Below are 12,086 nucleotides of genomic sequence, written 5' to 3' on the forward strand. Positions count from 1 at the left end.
ATGATCATTACACAGGTGCACCTTGTGCTGTGGACAATAAAAGGCCACTCTAAAATGTGCAGTTGTGTCACACAACACAATGCTTGCAATTGGCATGCTGACAGCAGGAATGTCCACCAGAGCTGTTGCCAGAGAATTGAATGTTAATTTCTCCACCATAAGCCTCCTCCAACATTGTTTTAGAGAATTTGGCAGTACGTCCAACTGGCCTCACAACCGCAGATCACGTGGATGCCGTTGTGTGGGTGAGCGGTTTGCTGATGTCAATGTTGTGAGCAGAGTGCCCCATGGTGGCGGTGGGGTTATGGTATGGGCAGGCATAAGCTACGGACTATGAAAAAAATAGCATTTTATCGATGGCAATTTGAATGCACAAAAATATCGTGACGAGATCATGAGGCCCATTTTTTTTAATGGTATCTGTGACCAACATATGCATATCTGTATTGCCAGTCATGTGAAATCCATAGATTAGGGCCTAATGAATTTATTTCAATCGACTAATTTCCTCATATGAACTGCAACTCAGTAAGATCAATTCAATTGTTGCACGTTGCGTTTATATTTCTATTCAGTATATAAACACAATGACCCTGCCTCTTGGCCCTTGTGACTTGTCTAGGTCGCGTTCATTGATTCACCAGTACGTCTTCAACAGAAAGCCCTTATCGAAGACAACAGCACATGATGACTAACACTAATGAACAGAGGCCATAATCACGTGGACGGTCGTCTACAAGAAAGGCACTGTTTGTATCGAGTAGAAAACGTAGACGTACGTCTACAAGAAAGGCACTGTTTGTATCGAGTAGAAAACGTAGACATACGTCTACAAGAAAGGCATTGTTTGTATTGAGTAGAAACAGAGAGGTATCATTCAACGGATAATGTGAAGCGATATTGTAAGCAGTCAGAGATATAGGGTGAGTGAGAGAGAGACAGACAGTAGGGAGAATAGCTACCCAGTACAGAGTGTGACATGTCGACATTGAGACTCGTCTATAGACTTGGAGACTTGTCTGCTTCATAATGTGTGTTGTTATTCTTTCTGATGGAACTCTGAGGGAGTGTTGTCTGGATGGGGTTGTGGTTACTGTAGCTGTGAGCTCATAGCGGACAGAACTCGTGCTCCGTTCAATTCTTCAGTTGTCATTTGACAACTTGTTTCAATGGACAGTGTGTCATTTCAATGGCCATTGAGTTATTGTGGTGATAATGTTATTTACATTGTATGGATATATTAACTGAAAGAGAAACATATATCTTCTCCAAGTTTCGTATATTTAAAATAGATATGCTTTGGATATTGGTGCTCACCTGTGGCGCTCGGTTCTGACTAGTTTCTTCCTCTTCTTCCTCAGTGGCAGGGGGAGACGCAGGAGTTCTGTCCTAACGCCAAGGTGGTATTGGTGGGCTGTAAGCTGGACATGCGGACGGACCTCAACGTGCTGAGAGAGCTGTCCAAACTCCGACTCATCCCCGTCACTCATGAACAGGTCAGGACTGACTGTTTCTCACTACTGAGGCAATCCATGCCAAGCTGTACTGTGCTGGTCTGGTAACGCATCCATTGTAGTCCCTGGAACTGTGCTGGAAGGACAATGTAAAAGGACAATATCATAGCAATCAGTACGCTTTAGCCGAGTGTGAGGTGAAAAATGTATGGCAATGCCAGTAGCTGTTAACTTGTAAAACTGCGATGGCATAACACCTTCAGAACATTGTCATGACATAATAATAACACATCAAATAAAACGTGAGGCTATTTCTTGGCAGAACTTTAGCTATGAACTATGAGTACATTGGGGACTATGGCGTCCCAAATGGGGTCCCTATGGGTCCTGATAATAAGGGAATAGGGTGCCATTTGGGATGTAGCCAATGTGATAATGTGACACACTGTTCTGGAAACATTGCTCTACTTTTGTATTTAAAAAAACATGTATTTTTTGTTCACTGCTCTTACCTACATTATGCCTGTTGTTTCTCTCCTTTTCGGGTTGGTCGTCAGTAAAGTTGTAGAGCTGTTCTCGGGTGTGTTCCCAGTGTAAGCAGATAGATACACCTGGCATGATCAGTCCAACAGGTTAAAGCACAAACAGACATACTTCTACGGTATAAACTTGTTGATATGTACCTGACCACACTGTGTAAACATGTGTGCACAACTGCTCTTTCACAGCCCACACACATGCAAGAGCTCGCGCACGCACGAAGCTACGGCACAGACATTTGCATGGCTCAGGCTATCTGTGATGCCCTAATGCAGACATTCCAGTAGCTATGGCAAAACACCTAAAAGCACCTAAACTCAGCAAAAAAAAAGAAACGTCCTCTCACTGTCAACTGCGTTTATTTTCAGCAAACTTAACATGTGTAAAATATTTGTATGAACATAACAAGATTCAACAAATGAGACATAAACGGAACAATTTCCACAGACATGTTACTAACAGAAATGGAATAATGTGTCCCTGAACAAAGGGGGGGTCAAAATCAAAAGTAACAGTCAGTATCTGGTGTGGCCACCAGCTGCATTAAGTGCTGCAGTGCATCTCCTCCTCATGGACTGCACCAGATTTGCCAGTTCTTGCTGTGAGATGTTACCTCACTCTTCTACCAAGGCACCTGCAAGTTCCCAGACATTTGTGGGGGGAATGGCCCTAGCCCTCACCCTCCGATCCAACAGGTCCCCAGACGTGCTCAATGGGATTGAGATCCGGGCTCTTTGCTGGCCATGGCAGAACACCGACTTGCAGAAAATCACGCACAGAACGAGCAGTATGGCTGGTGGCATTGTCATGCTGGAGGATCATGTCAGGATGAGCCTGCAGGAAGGGTACCACATGAGGGAGGAGAATGTCTTCTCTGTAACAGCGTTGAGATTGCCTGCAATGACAACAAGCTCAGTCCGATGATGCTGTGACACACCGCCCCAGACCATGACGGACCCTCCACCTCCAAATCGATCCCGCTCCAGAGTACAGGCCTCGGTGTAATGCTCATTCCTTCGACAATAAACACGAATCCGACCATCACCCCATGCGAGACAAAACCGCGACTCGTCAGTGAAGAGCACATTTTGCCAGTCCTGTCTGGTCCAGCAACGGTGGGTTTGTGCCCATAGGCGACATTGTTGCCGGTGATGTCTGGTGAGGACCTGCCTTACGACAGGCCTACAAGCCCTCAGTCCAGCCTCTCTCAGCCTATTGCGGACAGTCTGGGCACTGATGGAGGGATTGTGCCTTCCTGGTGTAACTCAGGCAGTTGTTGTAGCCATCCTGTACCTGTCCCGCAGGTGTGATGTTTGGATGTACCGATCCTGTGCAGGTGTTGTTACACGTGATCTGCCACTGCGAGGACGATCAGCTGTCTGTCCTGTCTCCCTGTAGCGCTGTCTTAGGGGTCTCACAGTATGGACATTGCAATTTATTGCCCTGGCCACATCTGTAGTCCTCATGCCTCCTTGCAGCATGTCTAAGGCACGTTCACGCAGATGAGCAGGGACCCTGGGCATCTTTCTTTTGGTGTTTTTCAGAGTCAGTAGAAAGGCCTCTTTAGTGTCCTAAGTTTTCATAACTGTGACCTTAATTGCCTACCGTCTGTAAGCTGTTAATGTCTTAGCAACCGTTCCACAGGTGCATGTTCATTAATTGTTTATGGGTCATTGAACAAGCATGGGAAACAGTGTTTAAACCTTTTACAATGAAGATCTGTGAAGTTATTTGGATTTTTACGAATTATCTTTGAAAGACAGGGTCCTGAAAAGGGGACGTTTCTTTTTTTGCTGAGTTTAGCTGGAACACACTGAATATTTCACGTGCCCAGACAGGGTACAGCATGTTAAGGTACTTCTTCACTCCCGTTAGCCCACTTCTACTAGCTACCGTTCTCAGACCGTTCATCTAACGTAGCATTAACATTCTGATATGTTCCAATACATAAAACTCTAACTCGGCATAGAGGTAACCTAAAACACACTTTTTTTTGTACTAAGGGCACCTACTGTGCATTAACATAACTGTATGTCCTAATATGTACACAGTATTCCAGTTCTGAAAATGCCATTTAGTTTCTCAAATACGAAAGCATTCAGTACAGAGCCTAAAAGAGTTGGAACCAGGGAGTGAGACAAACACTAAGTGGAACAATTTAATTGTTTTGTTTCAATGTCCTCAGGCAATAACAGCGAGAGACGGACTGACGGGAGGCTGACGGGAGGCTGACTCGGGAGGCTGTGAATTTTAATGGCCTATTTTCATGTTAATGTTATTTACGAGTTGACAATTCTTTAAACACTAATTCACATCCCTATTTTCTCCAGAGAGGAGCTTAGGAAGAAATGTCCTTGGCATGCCAGTCAATTACAGCAGAGCAGACACACGACGGGAAACAGTAACAACGCAGACAAAAAAAAAAACAATATTAAGATCATCAAACTGCTTATGAAACCGTTACTAAGATCATGAAAAAAAAAAAACTAAAAAACAAATGTAATCATGAAACCAATTTCATTGAGCCAACCCAATTGAGTTGCCAATCAGGAGGGACCGGTTATCAGGTTACGTTAATGTCACTTTGCTCGATTTCCTCCGTCTTAACTGAAGCTCCTCAAAACACTCTGAGCTCAGAACTCGCTCGCTGTCCTCAAAGAGCCTCGATCAAAGGGCACCGCTGCCTGTAATGCAAATCAACTGCCAGCAATTTAAGACTTACAACTCGCTGTCCAATTCAATCCCAAAGGAATCCGCTCGTCACAAGGGTGAATCGCGGATGAACCCGACGACTTCTGCCATAATCTGCTTAGGGTCAAAACAGAGACTTAAATGTTGCCCGTTTCCTTCTGTATGAATGAATTCTCACAACGGACTCATAGTAGGACATATTGCAGAGATATAATAATCATTATACTGATGTGTATCTGGCTGGGGAATGGAACATGGCATGTATTCTACCAGGTGACGTGATGACGTGGAGAGGATCTGTGTCTGCACCACGTACTCTCAGTACTGGTGTCCCCCAGGGCTAAGGTGTAGGCCCTCTCCTCTTCTCTCTATACACGAAGTGACTCAGCTCCGTCATATCCTCACATGCTCTCTCCTATCATTGTTATGCCGATGACACTCAACTACTTTTCTCCTTCCCCCTTCTGACACCCAGGTGGCGACATGCATCTTTGCGTGCCTAGCAAGTATCTCTGCTTGGATGTCGGTCCATCACCTCAAGCTCAACAAGATCGGAGCTGCTCTACCTCACGTGGAAAGCCCGCCCGCTCCAAGACCTCTCCATCACGGTTGTCAACTACACGGTGTCCCCTTCCCAGAGTGCAAAGAACCTTGGCATGACCCTGGACAACACTCTGTCGTCCTCTGCAAACATCAAAGCAGTTACTCGCTCCTGCATGTTCATCCTTACAACATCCGTAGAGTACGACCCTACCTCACACAGGAAGTGGCACAGGTCTTAATCCAGGCACTTGTCATTTCCCGTCTGGACTACAGCAACTCACTGTTGGCTGGTCTCCCCACCTGTTTCATCAAACCCCTACAACTTATCCAGAATGCTGCAGCCCACCAAGTTCTCCCATGTCACCTCGCTCATCCGGATATTCCACTGGCTTCCAGTCGAAGCTCGCATCCACTACAAGACCATGGTACTTGCCTATGGAGCAGCAAGAGGAACTGCCCCTCCCTACCTTCAGGCTATGCTCTACACCCCAGCTCCTGAGTGGCACAGCGTTCTAAGGCACTGCATCTCAGTGCAAGAGGCATCACTACAGTTCCTGGTTTGAATCCAGGCTGTATCACATTCGGCCGTGATTGGGAGTCCCATAGGGCGGCGCACAATTGGCCCAGCGTCGTCCGGGTTTGGCCGGGGTAGGCCATCATTGTAAATAAGAATTTGTTCTTAACTGACTTGCCTAGTTAAAAAATGTAAAAACATGAACGGTCTGCCACCTCTGATCTCTTGGCTCCCACTCAGCCCAGTCCAAGCTCTTCTCTGTCCTGGCACCCCAATGGTGAAACCAATTTCCCCTTGAAGCTAGAACAAGAGTCCCTGCCCATCTTCCGAAAACATCTGAAACCTTACCTCTTCAAGAAGCCTTTCGTGAACTAACACTCGCAATTTACGTTTTTTTTTTCTGACTTTGCTCATGGCTCCTTTATTGAGGTCAAATGTACTTACTATGACTGTGATATGTGGTTGTCCTACCTAGCTATCTTAAGATGAATGCAGTCACTCTGGATACTAAGTGACAAATGAAAATGTTATCATCACTTGATTAGCGTTGTAACCAAATGGGGGGGGGGGGGGGGAGAGAGACCCGGTGACCCAACTCATCTCTCAGAGATAATGGGCCCATTCAAGGTGGTCTTTTTTGTGGAGCACATCTCAGAAGATCGCTTTATCATACCAATGAGTTCCTGAGACGTGAAACACTGTGAGATCTGTAATAAAGATGACCTGGAACGCAACAAGGGTCTGCATAGACCAGAGCGACACGTTTATGTGACTAGATGGGATTTACTCAAATGAGCAGTATGGAACATACATAGATTTTTATCTGCATCGTTCTAGGCATTGAATCCCATAAAAAAATAAATGAGAAATGTTTTATTGTCACATATACCAGATAGGTGCAATGGATGTTTTGTTTTACAGGGTCAGCCATAGTAGTACGGCACCCCTGGGGCAAATTAGGGTTAAGTGCCTTGCTCAAGGGCGTACCAGCGACCTTTCGGTTATTGGCCCAGCGCTCTAACCACTAGCCGCTACCTGCCACCCGTAAAAAAAAGCCATGAAATAAGCCCTGTATGTTTGAATGCACATACTCTCTCTACCTCATATTAATTCACCCTCTCTTCCTATAAACCACTCTCTGTGTTCTCACCCTTGTCAAAAGTGTAAATTCAAATTTCTTAACGTGACTCTTCATCTCTCTCCATCTCCAGGGCACTACCCTGGCGAGGCAGATCGGCGCCGTGGCCTACACAGAGTGCACGTCCAAGTACTCGGAGAACAGCGTCCGCGACGTCTTCCACGTCACCACCCTGACCTCGGTAACGCGCCTCCACCGCCCCCAGCTAAAACGCAGCGGCTCGCGCCGCGGCCTCAAGCGGGTCTCCCAGCAACCGCCCCGGACTGAGGTTCTGGAGCACCCCCCCGCCATGAGAAAGAACCGGGCCAAGAGCTGTGTGCTCATGTAGGGGTCGGACTGGCCAGACTGTACCAACTGACCCAAACGATGTACAAAAGAGACAATGTATATTATAAATGTACTTTATTTATTGGTTGAATTTTTTTTTTCCGCTGCTAATGAATGCAGGTCATTACAGCGATGACGACGATTTTTCTTTTTAAACCATCAACCTGTGGAGAAAGAACAACGGAGAAACATGGACAAAAACATGGATTTGTTGGCTATAGGAATAGAGTGAGAGAGAAAATACGAGGGGATGGGGGTGAATGAGGTAATGAAAAAAGAATGAAGTGGTTGGGAAAATTCAGACGAGCCAATTGTAATGAGATTGTCCTGGAATTATTTTATATTCTGTAGTGTCCTGTCCTGAGATGGCATTCTATTTAAGTGTTTAACTAAATGAAGCACAAAAACATGCACACAAACTGTACCGACTTAAATGTCGGGGAATTATATTACTATTCCATCTGAGACAACGAGATGAAGCTTAACAAACCAAGGTTTCGTGCCCAGAGCGACAAAAAACAAACAATGGGCCAACGTGACACAAATGTTCTAAACCCACAAGTGCTTTGGAGGGAAAAAAACGTAACAAATCACTGACACCACATAACATTGATGTGTTACTGAAAATTAACATTTCTTATTTGAACAATTATATTTGAGGGAAATCTCAGAAGGAAAATGGTTATAACACAGTTTTTGCTATATGTCTTGCTGTATGTGTGATGCTGAAATAAAGTAACTTTCTCTGCTAAATGAAGAGAATTTAACCCTGGTTTTATTATTTGTTAACATGACTGTAATCCATCCAGCTCCCTCAGGATCCAAAGACAGAGACCAGAAACATACATTGTTTTGAATAAGTGAGATAAAGAATTAAATTTGGTACCATGAAAATACCCAACCCACAACATTAAGGCAATGTTAACTTCAAGTTGTTGGCCTTAACATGCTATTGCTACATAGCCAGCCATGTATAAACCACATAACACTGACAATGTTATCTTTTCTCACAGTAGCTGATACACAGGTAACTGACAAAATAAAGGAAACACCAACATAGTGCCTTAATAGGCCGTTGGGCCACCACGAGCTGCCAGAACAGCTTCAATGATTCTACAAGTGTATGGAACTCTATTGGAGGGATGTGACACCATTCTTCCATGAGAAATTCCATAATTTTGTGTTTTTGTTGATGGTGGTGGAAACACTGTCTCAGGCGCCTCTCCAGAATCTCCTATAAGTGTTCAATTGGGTTGAGATCTGGTGACTGACACACACACAATGCTCATTTGAGACCCCTCTTTCAAACCCACTGAGATCTCTTCTAGCCATGGTACCCAAAATAATGGACAACTGGCAATTTTTTAAGAGTACATGACCCTAAGCATGATGGGATGTTAATTGCTTAATTAACTCAGGAACCACACCTGTGTGGAAGCATTTGCTTTCAATATATGTTGTATCCTTCATTTACTCACGTGTTTCCTTTATTTTGGCAGTTACTTGTATTTGATTCAGTCAACCAGAACTGAAATACTAGAATTCCAGCTTTGAAACGTCGAGTTACTCTCGAAGTCAAAAAGCCTTGTTCTGATAAGTAGGCTAACAACAGTATAGCACATCCAGTTAAGTTCTAGTGCTTCAATCTAAACCGTTGTTCTATCGTAACACTACACATATAGACTGGTGCCTAGTCGGTAGACTTGAGTCCTCTAGTGTGACATTTTTGTGACATTTTCTAGTGCTCACAGCTCACCATAGTTTCTCCTCCTAAATCCTTCTCCCACCTCTCTCCCTCCCTCCATGCAGCGGAGCCCCCCCAGCAAGTTACCGCCTCTGTGAGCAGTGTCATTTCACAAAGTGACAGTTCACAGCGTCACCGCGATGTCTCCATGCGGCTTGGAGTGCGAGGTCGCGCGGTGCGCCCAAGGCAAGGCCAGTGTTGGCCTCCAGTCACAGAGACTTACTCTGGTATTGCAAGCCATGGTCTTGTATCACGGTCTAAGCTTCACCAGAGCTTTTAATAAACCCATTTTGGTCCACACTTGTACATATACAGTATTTTATTGATCCTTTTTAATGTATTTGTCATTGGAGTGAGCGCAGTGTTTGGCAAGTGGCTTTAGACGCGAAGATATTTCTGTTTTCGTGACTACATTCTACTCCATAACCTAAAGCTAGTCAATCAACTACAACACACAGTCCACTGCAACCCAGAACTAGTCAGCTCCAACACATTCTACTCCCTAACGCAGTACTAGTAGGTTCTAGTTCATCAGTACTAGTCAGCTCCAAAACCTCCAATAACACAATACTAGTCAACTCCACCATCTAATTCTACACCCTAGAGCTACTGTGTGGACTAACACAGTCATCATCCCTTTGCCTGAGCCTTCAGCAAACACTCAGATGACAAACTTCCATTCTGTCTGCCCTCACCTTGTTGTCTTGTCCATTTCCTTTACCCCAAGGCTAGTGGCCATGTTTAGGCAAACACTCACCCCATCTCCTCTTGTCCTTGCTGCTCCTCCTTGTCCTCTATGTGACTCTACTTGAACCGCCTGAAGCGGCTAGTGTTCCTACAGCGTGGACCAGTCTGTTCACAATTGTGTCATTGGGGTCAATGCCATCCGAATTCCAGTCACTTCAGCAACAGCATTGCACTCATCTGGGTCAGGCTTAGGAGAGAAAATGGAAGAAAATGGTCAGAAACTGAGTGAAACAAGGTTTCTGAACTTGTGCAATGCTAACTAAATGCTTTGCTTTCATTTTACGCTGCGAAATGTTTTGCTACAGTGCACCCAAATGAACACCACCCTGGATGAAATGTGTGTAACATAGGCCAACTGGTTTGCATGAGTTTGATGAATCACCTGCCAGCTCTGTCTAACGTGCGGGGGATCAACCTCCAGTCAGTGACCCTCATTAGGATGCGTTTGCTCACTGGCTTAGAAACGGCTCTTTGGCCGGCTTACCTTGGTTAGGGCCTTGTGGCTCGCACCTCTAGCGTGCCTCTCGTTGGTCTCAGCTTCGACACACTCACCCACAAACCACGAGGCCAGTTCAGTTCTACCTCCTCCGTCACCTCCACCCTGTGAATCACTGTCCAAAAAAAATCATTTTTTATATGAGGCACACACATTGGGCCAGTAAGCGTGTTACTGTTTTCTTTTCAGGACAACCAGGGCTACAGGTAAAATGTAAACCAATTTGACATAAAAAGTTAAATTCACGAGTTTTATTGACAAATGTCACTATAACAATGAGATCCGCCAAAAAAAAAAAATATTAAAAAGGCATTCATAAGAATACTGTAAGCATTAACATGAGACTCAGAACCAATGATGGTGGATAAATGAAGATGTCTTACTCAGGCTGTTTACCATTGGAAAAAAACAGTCACACACACATATACACACCAAGTCAAAGCAGTTCTCCCCTGGAGCAGATTCACACACACACAAACATTATGATATGTCACCTGTTGTCAACATGCCCCACAGGACTGAGCACCAGACGGTGTGTCTGTGTACGTACACACAGTCGGATGCTAGAGGGAGGGAGGGGTGTATTGTCTACCTACATACTATATGAAATGTTAACAACACATAGGCCCATAGAGCCTCCAGTTTATATCATTAGCTCCACACACACACACACAATTTAGAGAGGGTCCATCTTTCCTTTTAATCCCACCATAAACTTGCATGATTAGTGGTCCTCCCTGACCAGACCCTACTGCATCTTTAATGGTGTCTCCCGCTTGCATTGTGTCAGCTGCCATAAAACTTTGGAATAGAAGTTAGCCTTAGGTACAGATCTAGGATCAGCTCACCCCCCGATGCCTAACATTAACCATTAGGGAAGAAAACGTCAAACTGACTGTAAATCAGTGCTAAGAGCCCATAAAACCGCTTTGTAATACGCCGCTCCAAACAGAAGTTACCCTTCGGCACGGATCTAGGATCAGCTCACCCTCTCCGATGCCTTACCTTAACCATTATGGGGGAACAAAGCAAAACTGACTTCAGATCAGTGTAACGTCATCCTACTCCAGTAACGCAAGCCATTATGACAATGCGATGGTTACGGCTGCCATGTCTGTGGAGAGAGTGAGGCATTAACAATGCATGACCCATTTAGACAGCATGTAAAATTGAGCAGGTAAAACATATTTGCAGCCTGTGTCCACGAGGGCTCGAACTCTCCTCCTGCTCTCCACACAACAGTTCGAGACAACCAGCGCAGGGCTCCAGGACCGACGGGTAACTCTTTTTCACACCCATACGCAGCGTGATAAACAGATATACACACACACCAGGGTGACACACACAAGTGTGTTTCCGACAATGTAACTACGGAGTGTGTGTGGAGATGACAGGGGCCTCTGACTCCTGTGAGGTATTAGCGATGTTTGCACTGCAGCAGTGTGTGTGTGTGTGTGAGGGAGTTCACTTTGTGTGTGAGAGAGTCAGTTTGTGTGTCTCTGTGTGTGTGTGAGGTTGTGAGTAAGGGATGTTGCTGAAACGTTACCGGTTGCTGAAACGTTACCTCTGCCGCTAGAGAGCGGGGTAATCGTGAGAGAGCAATCGGCTCATCACAGACAGCTGCACTCTATTCACAGTGGTGAGACTACGGAATGTTGACGACACACACACACACACACAGACACACCCTCATATGAACATCCCAGACATCACTTATAGTGAACAAAAATATGAATGCAACATGCAACAATTTCACTGAGTTTCCTTATATGAACTGTAATCAGTCAATTGAAATACATTCATTAGGCCCTAATCGATGGATTTCACATGACTGGGCAGGGGCGCAGCCATGGGTGGGCCTGGGAGGGCATAGACCCATCCACTTGGGAGCC

At 45.1% G+C, this 12,086-nt stretch overlaps 1 protein-coding gene across 1 annotated transcript in view; it reads left to right on the forward strand.

Annotated features, from left to right (window-relative positions):
• The window catches only part of LOC120045516 (rho-related GTP-binding protein RhoN-like), a 50,516-nt gene extending 42,655 nt beyond the window's left edge, over nucleotides 1-7,861 (forward strand). The window contains exons 4-5 of the mRNA XM_038990419.1: nucleotides 1,362-1,496; nucleotides 6,954-7,861. Coding sequence (XP_038846347.1) covers nucleotides 1,362-1,496; nucleotides 6,954-7,208 — 390 coding nt within the window. The 3' untranslated portion in view covers nucleotides 7,209-7,861. The remainder of the gene's footprint in view (nucleotides 1-1,361; nucleotides 1,497-6,953) is intronic.
• Nucleotides 7,862-12,086: the final 4,225 nt, after the last annotated feature.

The sequence above is a fragment of the Salvelinus namaycush genome, chromosome 4, assembly GCF_016432855.1.
Source record: "Salvelinus namaycush isolate Seneca chromosome 4, SaNama_1.0, whole genome shotgun sequence".
In the NCBI taxonomy this organism is placed as follows: Eukaryota; Metazoa; Chordata; class Actinopteri; order Salmoniformes; family Salmonidae; genus Salvelinus; species Salvelinus namaycush.